The 16,291-nt window shown below is 38.9% G+C and overlaps 1 protein-coding gene across 1 annotated transcript in view; it reads right to left on the reverse strand.

The window, feature by feature from the left end:
• cacna1g (calcium channel, voltage-dependent, T type, alpha 1G subunit) overlaps positions 1-16,291 on the reverse strand; it is a 310,514-nt gene that overhangs the window by 144,962 nt on the left and 149,261 nt on the right. Inside the window, 2 exon segments of the mRNA XM_036572800.1 lie at positions 3,171-3,330; positions 15,535-15,632. Of these exon segments, the coding sequence (XP_036428693.1) occupies positions 3,171-3,330; positions 15,535-15,632 (258 nt within the window).

The raw sequence follows: 16,291 nt of genomic DNA on the forward strand, positions 1-16,291 counted from the left end.
ACATCTAAACAAATTTGGCTAGGAAATTAATGTCATTCCTGTAAATATCATTTGCTTTTAAAGTGCTATGTGGTTTATCCCCATCCCACCTCTAGGCCTTTTAGATCCCCTAATAAATTGCTTTTGGATATTCTGCAGTTCCATTTCCATGGTTATGTTTTCATTCTTCTCCGTATTGTTGCACTACTGTAGCCTTCCTGTGATCTGTATTTCTTTTCCTCTTTCTGATTAAGTTTTATTTGAATGGTCGTGCAGCATTTGATTTCAAATATGCATAAAAAAAAGAAAAAAAAACACTTGACTGAAATGCAGTTTGAAGCCTAGACTACCTCGCCTAGGAGAAAATAAAAAACACAAAGCTGAGAGCACAATATTCCATCTGAGTGGCCCCCGCCATGGTGCCAGGCCTGATTGTAGGGCTGAACGTGCTCTGCCACCAACAAACACACATAAGCCAAAATATGAAGTCTGATGCGATGAAGAAGTGGTGCTGAGGGAAAAAGGCTAAAGTGAATACAATCATGAGTGGTGAACAATTCAGTAAATGGAAGCTTTGTACTGCTGTATACACAGTACAGAGTCAGCCCAAAGCTTGCAGCATTCTGCAACCCTTTACCTCAGTCTCAGTATCTCTTACAGTATGCTGGCCAAACAGCCATTTAAGCACCAGTCAGGCTGCAGAGGGATCAGCGCTAACTACCTCCAGAGGACAGGGGGGCCGAGCGAGGCCTAGCTCTAATGGTGCCTCCTTCTGACAGAGGATAATTGGGCCGTCTGTCAACACAAATTCACCTCAGAGCGAAAGTGACGTGGCGAATTAGCTGCACAAGTAGCTTCAATTACCCGGTGGGACAAATCCGGGCCTTCCTCGGCTCCAGGCCCCAATGAAATATTTATTTCTTAACAGCAATTTAACATTTTAGGATAGGCTTAATGTTACATAATCACCGCTACCAGCCAGTCTCTGCGCTGAAAAAGGAATCATTCAAGCTGAGCCACGATTCTGATAATCTATTTTCTGTTCCTTAATTCGCTGTGATTTGGTTTTGTGGTCAAGTGAATAACAGCACAAGATATCTCACTGAAGCTACTAAAAACAATTCACTCATACGTGAATGTTTTATATTCGGGTGGGGTGGAGACTGTTAAGTCGGATTTTCGTGCTGTGCTCAAAAAATGTTTCTGCAGTTCCTGAGACTCCGATGCATAACTTAGTAAGTATAGATGTATACTTATCTGTAGATAAATTATCTATTACAAAAGATGACTCTGCAGACTGTGGTTACTGCTAAAACATTCTTTCAGCATTGGCTCCCACCTCACAAACTGGGCACAATCTCTTCTTGAAATCCTATATTATAGCGTACTGTGTGATTTCAGCATTGCTTCTTTTGGTGTGATATTTTATCATGTATAATAACTCATTTATGTTTTAATTTATTTGTTTTACTTTTGATATGCATTGGAAACGGGGAACGGGGGAAGGAAAGTGGGGGGTGGCACTGAACGGAAATGGGTACTCTCTATTTTTTGGCCCATAAAAATTAATAACAGAAAAAAAGTTTTGCAAATGAGTTCATAAAAATCATAAAGAGCATGTAAATGTCTTTCAATTCTTGTCAGTAATACAGAGCTGTCAAACAACTCAAATAATTAATGTCTATTATTATATGTTTAGTTAATTGCAATTAATCATACCAAGCAGTGAATTTTGTTGAAGCTATATGCGTGGCCAAAATATGTTTAATCAGAATGCATTTATTACTTTCATTAATTCTACATCTTTTTCATTGTGGCAGGGTTCATATAAGCCTCAAGATAAAAACCAAGTGATTTCCACAATTGTACACAATTGCCTTTGTCCAGTGAGAGCAACAGTGGCTGCATATTTCAACCAGTAATATGTTACTTATGCAACAGAACACAAAGAGAGTGTTATCACAAATAACATCACACACACACAATCTCAAGTGTTCTATTATGTTTTATACAGCAGTTCTGCAAAATAAGTAAATATTTATAGCAAAAAAGCCACTAATATTATATCATATGTGCTTTTATATAAGCAATTCCTTCCATCAGAAAAAGTAGCATCCTTTTGAATTATGAGTAATACAATAAAATTATTTTAATATTGGACATTCGTTGGACTTACGACTTTCACTTCTTGATTTCTCATGAAATAAACACATAAAAATGATCAAACATATCATTTCTCACTCCTGAAAAAACAGATAACATACTGCAAATATACTATATTATACTTATATAATATTTTATATTGCTCACTGTTCAATTTTGCTGAACATAATTTGGAAATGCATATCATCAATGCTTTGCTTATTTAGAGACTGTCCAAACAGTGCACAACATATTTCCCATGTGTTTAGCTAAAAGAAGACAAAGCCCCATCAAGAGAGTGGCCTCCTTTAAGTCTGCTAGAAATCCCAGTTAAAGGAAGTCACTCAGTTTAGTACAAGTAATTTGGTGTGATTTTTGTCTTCTTTCAGTTAAATACAAATAAATGCATTGGGAAATAAAACTTCCTAAAAACATAAAGACGTCCACATTATGCACTTTTTAGATGGTCCCTTATTGACTAATGCATCAATGATCTGAGTTTCCAAACCATTATGTTTAACAAACTTTTCATTTTCTGCTGTATGTGGAAGAGATGTACTAAAGGCTGCAGAGCAGTTGTTACTTAGCAACCAGTGCTCGGCAGAAAGATATAGTTGTTGTGAAAAAAAGCACTATTATCACAAATTACAACATGGCTAGAATTCCTCTCAACCAATCAGATTGTGCTGCTGGAACTAGCCATCGTATAAATATCAAATACGTCACATTTACAGTCAATGGTTCCAACTCCTCTGCAATTCTAGCCTCTTGCTCTCGTTCATACAGCTCATATATTCTTGTTGGAGTGGAGGCTCCCCATGGGAACTGGAGCTTTCCACTTTGCTACTGCTTTGGTTAGTTTGCTGCTTGTTGATTTATTCATAGGTCTCCTGCAAACTCTGTCCAGTATAGTCAAGTCAGATATCGCTTGAAATGCTATTTAACAGCTGTATTTGAACGAGGGGGCTACAATGCATTATTAACAAATGAACTTTGACAGCAGGCCCATAATAACTTCAGAATTTTAGATCCAGCTGCTGAACACTTACAGGGAGAAGTTCTCGGGCAGGAAGCAGCGGTTTCGGAGAAGTCCTGCCCACAGCTGGACGCCCACAATCCCAAAGATGAAGAAGACAAAGAAGCAGAGCAGCAACACATTGCCCAGCATGGGGAGAGTGTCCAGCAGGAGAGTGACCAAGATTCGCATACCTGCATGACAGAAATAGGAAAAGTCAGTCACAACAGCATGTCGTCACGGATTCGCACACATGGCGGAGACCAATAAAAAAAAACATGGCTTTATACGAACGCATCCTCTGTTATAGCTCGATGACTGCATGCTCAGTTCTCTGCATTTTCACGCGTCGTAGTTTATGAGGGCTTACTGTAGACCACAAGCATAAATGTTTACACAGGGCCATAAAATTCTAAGCAGAAGAAAGATCCACTGAGCTGAGTCTGTTTTGTCTTCTGGTGGCCCTGTGTCTGCAGCAGACCTGCCCTGGATCGCTTCACCAAACCAGGTGAGTAGAGCATAAATGATGACAATCATTTCCTATAGAGGGCTGTGGGAGTAAGTGCTAAAGCGGGGTAATCCCGCCCGCGCTGCTGGCAGCCTCTGCGTGGTGACGGGGACCGCTGCAGCCAGCTGTAATTTGCACATTTGGAAGGAGAGCGAGCGGTGATAAGCAGCAAGGCATTATCGGCAGCCAAAATAAATGAATGACAATGAAGGATCTGTCTCACAAGATAAAATGCCCGTCTACGGTGTGGGCTTACAGCACTCATTACTGTGCTGCTGTGCCGTTTCTCAAACTCATCATTTTACAGACAGGTTTAGTTCCGCAAAATCCACCAGCCTGTAAAAGAACATCCTGATGGAAGAAAACAAAACTACTGAAATACTTAATACTGCATTTCTTGGAGGAAAGCAATCTAGCTGTTGTGGTGTGTTTAGAATAAAATATACTTTGAATTTAGTTACTAAGGAAATGCAATCTAGTTCATGGAGTTTATTAAGGAAAGATTATATTCAGGACTTGTATATTAGCCTCTGAAGGCCACTGCATAGCAGATGTGGAAAGTTGTGCAGCATCCAACAATTTAAACCATTGTTTTTAATAAAGGTGCACAAACCACCACTGACATTCAGTGTCAACGTGTTCAGCGAACCCAACATTGCCACCCAGCATTGCACTATTAGTGCATTAAATTAAACCCAGAACAAGAGCACAGAAATCGATGGTAGGTGACATGCAGTCAGGTCAATATATACTTGTATGTTGACAAAGTCGTTATTTTAACTGTCTACCACAGCATATTGGGAGTTGAAATTAAATGTGAGCTCTAACTGCAGACTTTCAGCTTTAATTTTAAGGTATTTACAACCAAATCAGGTGAACAGTTCACCCAATTTGGATGTTAATACCTTTAAATTAAAGCTGAAAGTCTGCACGGCTTAAAATTTACACAAAAGAAAGGCAGTGAATCTAAAATCCTTAAGATAAACAGAGAAAGGATAAGCATCTGATTTCACCCCATTCACCCCCAACATTACTAGCCCAGCCTGTTTCAAACAGCAGTTCAAGAGTTAGCTAATACCAAATGTGATATTCACTAAATGGTGAAAGTTTATTCCGTTAAATCCATGTGAATAGAGTGTAAAATGCACTTGAGTTTGATGTTTATCTGCTCATTCACTGCAACACGTTTAATGAGGAATCTGCTAGGCGGCACATCTGGTGTGTGGTGGCTTTTAGAAGTCGCCATTATCTCTAGCAATAACAAGAGCATGTATTACTTTCATATCAGTTCTTCTCACATGTAGCAAGGGGTTAACAATGCATCGTGACACTGTGATACCATGATGCAAAACGTGATTTGTGGTGAATGGACATTCTATTAATTATGTCCTCAAAAGCAATTACATTGTTTGCATATGCAAGTTTGCAAAACACATGAACAGAGTAATACAATTTCTTCATTTGAGTTCAAAATGTCATTAGAATACCAAGTGTACTGTTACACCCCTACTTTCAGCTCACTGAAACAAGTAGAGATATGATGTTGACAGCGCTAGAAAAATTCTGAACCCTCAATTGATTCCACATTTGTTTTTGTAAGCGAAGAGAAGACATTTCATTATGATTTGAATTTGATTTGAAGTAATTGTTGGATATGCAGTCTTGTTTTGCAGAAAGAAAAGAAGAACACATTCAGAACATTTTTGCCATGTGTTTGTCATTTGTTGACTTCAAAACAAACAAAAGAATAGAGTAGTCAATAGTGCAGACTTCAACCTGTCAATAAAGAAAGAAAATGTATTAACTAGTAACTAGCTATTTAAACAGTATTTAATAGCAAAATGACAGTAAGAACTCTTGTTCTTCTAGCATTCGTACTTTATTTGCTTGGAGTATACTTCACTTCCATTAGTTAACTTGTAATTAATAAATGGTACAATTGTAATGACTCAAGAAAATGACCTGCCATAAAACCACAGTACTCTCTCACTGTTAATCTGCCACATTTAGATGCAGCATTTATGCACTTCTGGCCCACTGCTCATTAGTGACCACCAAATAACTGAGGGCTTCACCCGACCACAGAGGCTCACCGAATCTGGCAAGCCAGGGCCTAACAAGCAGCGAATCATTGACAGTGGCACACATCACTGTCCGCGACTAACTGAGCAATAATTCCCCTTGAACAGGATGTTGCTCTGCAGAGAATCTCTTCTCTGAATGCTTACACCTATGAGGCAAGAACTATGAAATACCAGTCAATGTTTTCCATCTGTTATGTTCTTTAAAATGGACTGCTCATATAGAGGGTGGGGTGTATATCTAGTTTTCATTTGTGAAAGAAGTAAGGGATCTATAACAAATTAATTTCCAATCTGTTCTTAACCAAATTAATTATCATTTTAAATACATAAAAACGCTTGGCTGAGTAAATCAGTTCTGAAATAGTTATAACAAAAATAGTTAGTAAGCCGCAGAATGGATATCTTCTGTCTGATTAGCATAAACTATTACGTCAAGCCTTGAGAATCAAAATGTTGACTGACAGATTCATGACTTCCAATGCTGGCCAACCACAGACCCTCATTTTAGCATGTAGGAGCAAATAAATTTCAAAATGCTACAACAAAAATGCCCCATGTGTAACAAAATGGTATTCACTAGCAAAGGTGACATAACTTTTTATTTTAATTGCTGCATCAAATCAAACTCTTGACTTTTAAAGACAAGATGCCATGCACTTCACAAACTGTATGTTGCTCTAAATGGCTAATAGTGACTAGCTAGCATCTAGCTTGATACACAAGGCTCATATACACACAGCAATTCAGATAGTCAGTGTGTCCCAATTCAGGGGCTGGATCCTTCGGGAGATGCGGTCCACGAAGGCATGTCCTTTGAAGGCTGGTAAGACCCGCAAAGGCTGAACCGAAATAAGACAGTCTGCCCTACGGTGGATTTTCTGTTTGCGTCACAGCACCGCTGTTCCCGTCCTTCCCGTTGCACCACAAAACGCCGCTCTTGTCAAGTTATTTTAAAGTTCTTTAAACATGGAGCCAGAAACTTTGATTTTAATTGTTTATTTTTTTCATTTGTTAGAGCTGGAGATGTTTTACCGTCGGCTACTGATGAGATTTTTTTTTGTATCGTTAACCATTCGCCTCAGTTTAAACCCAATACTTATATTTATATATTTAACTTATATTTAAAAGTCTGTTGATGTCGCCACGTTCTTGAATCCTTGCCGGAACGCAATGAACCTCAGGATATGTTGAATCCTTTGGTGCCGTGGACAAGAAGGACAGATTTCTCGGCCACGTATGAGGGAGGCTTCGAAATGGGACAGTCTAGTCGCGCCGCTGTGACGCAATCGGCATTCAGATGCAGACTCCAAAGGACGCAGCCCCTGAATTGAGACACACGGAGTCTGTATACCTCTGGGGGCAGAGTATCTGTTGCTGAGACCACCAGTGAGGAAACTCTTTTTGCTCCTAATACTTCACTGCAATACTAGAGAAACTAAAGAGCCACTACAGTTTTCAACAGGTGGTTAAAGTATTTTCATGAATAACCTTTATGAAAAATATCTTGTGGAGAAAACATCCCCTGAAGAGGACCTTTAAATACCCTCTCCTAGCTTATCCATTGCCTTAAAAAGCCATTCCCCAAGGGTGACGTCTATGAACCAGGACTGTTCTGGTCCCAGTGCTGCAGTCGAAAGAGACCCTTGGGATAGCCTGCCCTTCTGAGTCCTTCATATATGCCAAACAAGCCTAATATCAAAAGCACCAGGGAATGAGGAACCGTAAGCCATTTTTTGGGATCTAAGGCCTGGGCCATTATAATCACTCACTGTGTTTATCTCCTGCCAGCCCACGGATTAGACAGGAGACACTTCAGTGTTTAATGAATTATACTTTTGAGGACTAAAAACATGGCAATCTATCCACTGTTCAATGGATGTACCACTCTTAATGTACAAGGGCATCCATATTTGGCAGCACACCCAGCACATCTTGCAATATGAAAAAGCTGTCTTCCCAACACTAATTCACTATGGCTTGGAAAAGCTTGTCCCCTTTGACTCAATTTTCTCTCCAAGCAAAATTCATTAAGGAGCACTAAAATGGATGCACTCATGGTTCACATACTGTACAGTAACAATAATCTTATTGATTCATATACTCACATTACCAGACTTCTATCAATCACCCTTTGCTTGGGTTAGTAAGCCTTGTTTGCAGCAACATCAACTCACTAATAGAGCATTCTTTCATTTTCTCTCTTGTTTCTGGAGTGGTTCACATGCCAGTATGTGTCTGCTACTTTTGATCTTAACCTAGACGTCCAAGGTTATTACAGTCATACTGGTATACTTATGCTATTACATGCTTAATTACATAGTGAGTTACACAATGAATTACACTTATATTCAATTTACGTTCTGTATTGACAGGTTTGAATCCAAACATTCAACAATTCTTCTGTTTGTTTTGAAGTCAGCAAATGACAAAAAGCATGGCAAAATTGGCAAAAAAACATGGAAAAAGGGATTGGTTTACTTTCCCCTAAATAAGACTAAACTCTACAATAACTTTTCATCAAACTCAAATCATAATAAAATATCTCCTCTTCTACTAACAAAAACAAATGTAGTATCAAATGAAAGTTAACAATCTGAACTTTCAACATAGTTTCTCTGTGTGTTTAAATGAGCTACGATTGAGAAACACTTAATATGGAATTACACCATGCTTTTGTTATTGCTGGTAATGACTGAACCCCCTAAATAAACATATTGTCTCAGAGTTCTTGCTTTATCAATGAATGTATAGAGGCATCCCCCTGCCTGCCACCACACTGATGCAGTTTGGTGCAGTTATTTGCTATTTCTGTGTTTTAGCGTCAAGACTTCTTCTAATCTGTGAGTCAGTGACTGTTTTGATTACGTCAGACAAACGCCTAAGTGCTGCCCAAACTGTCAGTGGCTTGTAATCGCTCTTTTGTAATCAAATCACGCAACGCCCCTTCCCGCCTTGTAGGTGGTGCGAAATCTAATACAAACTCTTTCATCCACAGTTTAAAGCATGGCTGGGCAAAGACATTGTATCTGTATCACTGCCTGCATTCTCCTGAGCTTCAGCCCGCCTTTTCTCACTGCTATACCCTCATCTCCATAATCCTACAGTCTAATCACCTCACGTCTCAAGAACATTTGTCAGCTGCTCTCCTCTCACTCTCTTTTCTGGCACTAATCTGCATGTCCACCCCTCCAAACCCATGACCATTCCCGTCACCCACTGCATACGCTTACTTACTTGTCTGAGTCCCAAATAATAACTCTAGATGGTGACCCATGACTCCATCTGCCCTCTACATGTAAAATCATCAAAATCCGGCCCATGCGTTAATTCAGGTAAGCTTACAGGCTAAGCCTCATTTTATGTAAGTTAAAGGGCCTTATTATAGAAATTAAAATACAGATGTAGTATGTAAACACTGTAAAAGTTTCAAAATATATGCTATATGACCAGAAGTACATGGACACTGCTCCTATTTATTAAGTTCAGGTGTTTCAGCCACAGTCATTGCTAACAGGTGTATAAAATCAAGCAGATAGCCATGCAATCTCCATAGACAAACACTGGCAGTAAAATGGGTCGTACTGAAGAGCTCAGTGACCTTTGCCACCTTTGCCACAAGTCAGTTCATAAAATGTCTGCTCCATTCAACTGCAGGTGAAGATCTATGAAGACATGGTTTGACAAATTTGGTGTGGAGAAACTCTAGTGGCCTGCACAGAGCCCTGACCTCAACCCCACTGAAGACCTTTGGGATGAACTGGAATGTTGATTACCACGAGGCCTTCTCGTCCAGCATCAGTGTTTGACCTCACAAATGCTCTTTTGACTGAAAGGGCACAGATTCCCACAAACACACTCCAAAAACAAACTCATATAAGTGTAATGGTCAGGTGTCCACATACTTTTGTTCATATAGTGCATCTTTCAATCCTTAGGTCATGTAGTCCATACATGGGAAAAACTCATACATGCCTATTTTTAATGCTGCCTATTTTGAATTCATCTTTTCTTATATGGAAAGTCATAAAAAAGTCTAATCAATTCCAAGGGATAAAAAGTGGTATGAAAATGGTCTATAAAAATGAAATAAAGGCTGTTTTTGGTACATAAACCCACACCAACACTGTACATGGACCTCAATAAAATAAAGGACATGTAGTATCTGTGCCCTTTAAACAAGAGGATATCCTCTCAGACATTTACAGATATTTTCAGTGCCCTTAAACATCCCCAAACAAGGAAGGAGGGCTCTATGTTGTGGCTTATATTTTGATTTGTGAGGGATGCTTTCTCATCTCCTGACAGGTGTGCCACACTCCTTCATCAATCAAGCCACAGGACTGTAGAACAACAGGACATGCAGTTCATTAAGACGGAGGAAAAAGCCTAATAAAGGACAGAGAGGGACAGTAGATGAGAAGGTGAAGTGAAAGAGATCAAGAGAAACACTAAATGGGGGTGAGACTCAGAAGAGTTCTTATGAAGTGTACATTTTAGGGGTAAAATCATGTCAGCATTTTCCAGTTTGTTTTGGAGTCTGGGTGCCCCAAGGCTAAGTTATTTTGCTCACTATTTTCCTGTCAAACCTAAATAAAGTTCTCTGAGTGTTGACTGTGTTTTAAGTTGGACAGCCAAATGATGGATGGTGTGAGTTTGCCTCTTATTACATCGCCACATGTTTTGATTAGAGCTGTTAAAATAAGTGAAAAAATGACAAATGGGTGCCTGACAAAAAACTCTGTACAACTCCCATTTTTCAAATAACCCTCCCACAGCAGGTGAGGTACAGATAGAATTATTTCCAAATTAATTCCACCATTAGGCTGCTAATTAGCCCAAGTGACTCTTGAATAACAAATAAGGCTGCCTGCTCCCACCTGGCTGGCTCTGTACTTTTGATTGGCACAGGTATTAATTATGTAGTAATGTTGAGAGAAATGGATGTACTGTGCTTTCCTCCTAACGTTTCCTAAACTCTTCACCTGTCATGCCTGACCGCCACCTCAGGGCCTTTGGGGCTAAAGTGACAGTGACTGTGTCTTTGCTTGAGAAGGGTGGTAACTGTCTCACACTGTGCTGGGTCACACACAGAGAGAAGGCCAGGAAGAGTCACTAAGTTTTACGAGAAGTTCAGTCTGTGGTGTGTGAAGGAGCACTAATGAAAACACTGAGCAGTATCCAGAGAGCCAATGTGTGAGAATGGAATTGTGGACAAATGACAAGATGAGAACTGAACAAATGGTGGGCAAATGCAAGGTCACACCAGTTACCCTCATCAAGAACCCAGATGGATCAGTTCTTTACCATTTTCAGACCTACAGTAAAGCCCCAGGGAACCTAAAACCGTGTTTTCTTTCTATTTGGGTTAATCACACCAATCACTTAGCTTTAACAAAACTATTCATTTCCCACGGTCTTTCTTTGTCCAAATCACAGAAATGCATCAAGCGAAAGCTAACAACGAAGTAAAAGCTAACCTAGGAAGCATAACTGAACTGTCAAGCTAGCTCATCTGTCTTACCACCTATTGTTTTACTGGGCCAAGCCAGCATTCTATGTGTGCATGTTCCCTGGAAGCACATCCAGCAAAATAATAAGAACCTTCTCTTCTTTAAGACACCACCATATAAAAGCTTTTCAGTAAAATTCTTTAGCTCTAAAGTTCTTCTTAAGCCATGAACACTGCAAGGACTATAACACCACCTGCATAGAGCCTATTTTCACTCCACTCATGCTTTTTTGTTTAGTTCTGCATCAGTGGCATAGCAGGCTAGGAGTGTTGAACAGCGGGGTGTCAATCATGCATGATCGTCAGATATTAGGACCACACCTCGGATGTTCTCAGATAGGTCTCATAACTAAAATGTTTTATTATTTTTCTATATTGCCTTTTTCATTCAAACTTTGCTGGGTGTTAATTCTAACACTCAGTTTAAGTATCACACACACCAATATTTTACTCATTTTCTTAAGGATTTTGCACTTTTGCATGACTGTATGATTTTGACAGCAACATGAAATGTTACAGCTGTATCCTTTGATTCAACACCACCTCAGCCTATAAAACATGTCACTCGATAAACACTCCTACACACTATAGTAGCATTACCAGCATTGGACAGATTACAATTGACCAGTGGTGGAAAGTAACACATGTTTTACTTGTTACAGTACTTGAGTACATTTTTGCTTGTAACAGTAATTGAATAAGATTCACTTTACTTTTACTTGAGTTTCTAGTATTTTAAACTTGCTACTTTAATTTTAATCATGTTATATAGTAAAAATAAATGCACATTTTAGCTCATAAACCAATTAGGAGAAAGTCTAGTTACATTTAAAATATTCAGTTCAGAAAGTCAATCGAAACAGAGCAGCTCCCATCTGCAAAACCACTTCAGTCCTGATGAATTTAGAGACATCGAGTTTAGTGGAAAAAGAAACAGGAAAACATTACCAGCTCACATGAGGAACATACTTTATCCAAACTGTCATCTTCATTTGATTTCCAATGAACTAAAGAAAATGACATTATCCGCTGCCGAATCTGCCTCCAGAAGCCTGCCGATATCTCCACTTTTCATAACTCAATCACCATCTTGAGGAGCCAGCCGTAAGCTGACTGGCTAACTAAGCCTAGCTAAACAGGTACTGGGTCATATTTTCCTCTTACTTTGTTTCAGAATGACATGGCAGCTATTTATTGAACTTAAAAGCTGCAGCATATGTTCTACTGCAAGTGTCTGTCAGCTACCTACTTTAGTTAACAGGTGTCAATCCATACAGTTTACCCATATGAAGCCTGATTTTGTTGCAGTTTTGGAGGTAAATGGCTGTGTAAGGCAGGGATATGAATCAAGTTTAATGCGAGTTCCCCATAAACTCTGAATAATCCTGTCACACTCAGATTTGTTTTTCAGTTTCTGTTTTTTAAGACTCCCTGCGTTGGACCACTGACCCATCTGGGGTGTTTCCTGCCTTCTGCCTGGTGACTGCTGGGATGGGCTTTCAGCACCCCCCCGCGACCTAGAAGGATAAGCGGCTTAGATAACGCGTGTGTATGTTTCTTAAGACGTCAAACACAACGTGAATAAACATTATGAAAATTCAAACACTTTCTTTTTCGCATCAAAGCTATGCACCCCGGATGCAATTAAAAAATAATAATAATAAATCGCTATGTTATTCATGGCTTGATAAAATCTTCAAGTAACAAAGATATTTTTGCTCCTCACAAAATGGGCAAACAGTGGCATTGGCTGGACTACTTTCCATTTTGGGAAAGTGAAATAAGCACAGAGAGTTTCACCACCTCATTCAGCAGCTGGAATGTTATGAGAGAGATAACATACTCATTTTGAGTCTCAGGACACATTTTTTTTCTCATATGATATCCTGTTTCACTTTAGTTTTGTTTGTACAGATTATGTATTCAAGTCAACTCAGAAATATTTTCAGGTTGTGATTGCACACATGTTCCATTTCTCTGTAATGCTAATCCTAATTTAATTCAAATTTCTACGGTATCTGCATCGGCATCAACGACAACAAATACGCACATGAAAAATACAGGGTATCGGTATCAGCCCAGTATTCTCATATCTGTGTATCCTTGCATATTGGATCCCAAATTTAAACGTGAGGACCAATAAAGTACTATTTATCTATTAGTCCATGAACAACAAAAAAAGCAATACAGAAATATAATAAAACACTTTCAGTTATGAGACCTATCTGAGAACATCCGAGGTGTGGTCCTAATATCTGACGATCATGCATGTTTGACATCCCTCTGTTCAACACTCCTAGCCTGCTATGCCACTTAAAAACAGACATAAAATATTTAAAATATGTCTAAATCAGCATTCAATATGTTACCAACAAAGATGAATTTCATTGGTAACATATGGAGATGGACAGATGAAAACTCATCTATACAAAACAACAGAGCAAGCTATACAGGCAGGCAGTAGAACAAACTATATATTGTTCTAAAAATTGTATTGTAGTTGGATGATGGATGCCAATGACAAACTAAGTCTTAAAAAATCACTCAAAGACTTGAGAAGCAATAATGTTCTAAAACCCACATGGAGTTTTGTTCCCTGAAGGGGTGGTCAGGCTAATAGGGTTCATTTATATGTTACACCATCCTACTTAGCCCCCTCAGGAAGAATTAGCCATACGAGGCTCCACAGAAAATTAATGACAAGTGAAGTGGGCTTCTCTTTGGTACAGAGAATGATTAAACCGGTCAGTAAACGGTGAGGAGGCATATAAAATATCTTTGCCCCACCTTAGACTTTGTCTGCATGTGAGAGAGACACTTTTCATTATTATTCTTTCCGGCATGGAACCGTGTTTGTGTGAGTGTGTATGTGTGTGTGTGTCTCAGCGAGTTGTAAAAGGCACCGAAGAGGAAAATAATCTATAAATCTACAGTCCCTAAACTCTGAATGGCACGAGACAAGTGGTAAACAGAGGCAGCTGCTGCAGCTCTGGCTAAGGGAAAGACGGAGTTGCTGGCTGGCTGGACATGCCTTCAGCTGCCTGACAGGCGTGCAACTGCTACTGCACGCCACAGAGCGGCTACATTTCAGCACTAAATGTCAATTAGATCATCTTCACTCATCACACAATCAAAATTTTGCAATCACACTGCATGATGGGTTTCACTGTAATTCATGCCGTCTAAACACAGCAGCTGCTACACTTTGGAGTGTTAACGGGTTGTGAAATTAAGAAACAACACTTTTTCTGTAAAGAATAATGATGAAAATTCAAAAATGGCACAGGCCCTGTGAGTGTAGCACATCATTGCACGTCAAACAAGGGAGGCATGTTAATGCATAGTTATGATTAGTCATCATACGATATTTACACACATTTAAAAACACTGTGGACATTTAAAAGATGCTTTTATCCATAGCAACTTACAATTGTATCATCTTACAGAGGCAGGTGAATGTAATGTTAGGCGTCTTGTCCAAAGACCCTTGTTGATATAGCATGGTGTGATTGCTCAGGTAAGGAGCCTAACCCCAGTCTGCCATGTGGTGGGCAGCGTGTCATGCACAACAGTATACAATCCACACATCTTCATCATCACAGTGAATCAGCAGTGAATGTATGGTTTGTTATTGTTCGCTTAAAATCATTTTTACTCTTTTTAAACAGAGAGGTTTACTTAAAGGGCCCATATCCTGCATTATTCTTGTATTTTTATTGTTTCCCATTAGGTCCGTTTGCAACATGTGGTTTTATGTACCCAAAGTGGTCATAATTAATTTTCATTCACCTTTCTTTATCCCCTAGAATTAAACAGGCTGTCTCTGTTATTGCACCTTTAAAACTGATATAAGCTAAATGAGCTCTGTTCTATTTGGCTGCCCTGTATTGTGCCTCATTCAACAAGCTCTCAGAGCTGAAACACTCTTCAGTGCAAACGGGTGGAGCTAAACTGCACTAGACTGAATGGGTGGACGCATGTAAACGAATTGTTCTTGTGACATCACATTAACAATGACTTAAGAATGTGGGTTGTTCTTGCTGCTAAGTTTCCACACATGGATTGTATGGACTGGATAGTAAATGATGTATTTTGAACCTTTAATAAGGTTGACATATTACTCCAAAATCCTTTATTCCAAACAGATGAGGGAAATTTGGTTTTCCATCATATGGGCCCTTTAATTAACAATCAAAGAATTGGTAGATTACGTTTTACTACTATTTATATATTACTATTACTAATAAAACTGCAGTGATTGCACTAGTAATGAGTGGCAAATGGTATTAATACTCACTGGGCACTCGGTTGATAGCTCGGAGAGGCCTCAGCACTCGGACAGTACGAACAGCAGAAAAACTGACATTCTGCAGGTTGAGAGAGTATTCCAGCATCCTATAAACACAAACACACACATAAAATGAAGAGATTATGATGCAAAAATTCAGTGAACCTTTATGGAATTATCTATCATTGAATTACCATTACCTGTTTAATGAAAGGGGCTGGGTTTCCCAAAAGCATCTTAGCACAAAGATGAGTTTTAAATGGTAGTGCAAGAATTACACTGAACACTCTCTCTCCTATTATAACATATACGGCAATACAGATACACATGAAGGCAAATAAATGTCTACCAGAAATGAAGAATTCTAAGTACTATTAGTTTATTTTCCAACAACAATAATTTTACTTCTACTCCTAGAGAGCGTGTAATTTCAGTAACTTAAACTAAAGCAATAAGCCATGAGATGTCATGTATTACAACGGTTTAACCACAGTTAAGGTGTTGTTAGGCAATGTAATGCCAAGCATAATTGGTAAAATATGCCAAATTAGACTAATGTTCAATACATAATTTAAATTATAATTGATTATATTGACAATAAGTAATTCATTCGCCAAGCAGTATAGTCTGTTAACAGTACGCTGTGGTTGCCAAGTACCATAATAGTCAAAGACAAGCATTTCATCTGTGTCATATAAAAACCTTGTAAGTCAGTGTTTTTCAGATTTTTATTTTTTTAAAACACTTGAAAATGCCAGCTGCTCCT

The sequence above is a fragment of the Colossoma macropomum genome, unplaced genomic scaffold, assembly GCF_904425465.1.
Source record: "Colossoma macropomum unplaced genomic scaffold, Colossoma_macropomum, whole genome shotgun sequence".
Taxonomy (NCBI): Eukaryota; Metazoa; Chordata; class Actinopteri; order Characiformes; family Serrasalmidae; genus Colossoma; species Colossoma macropomum.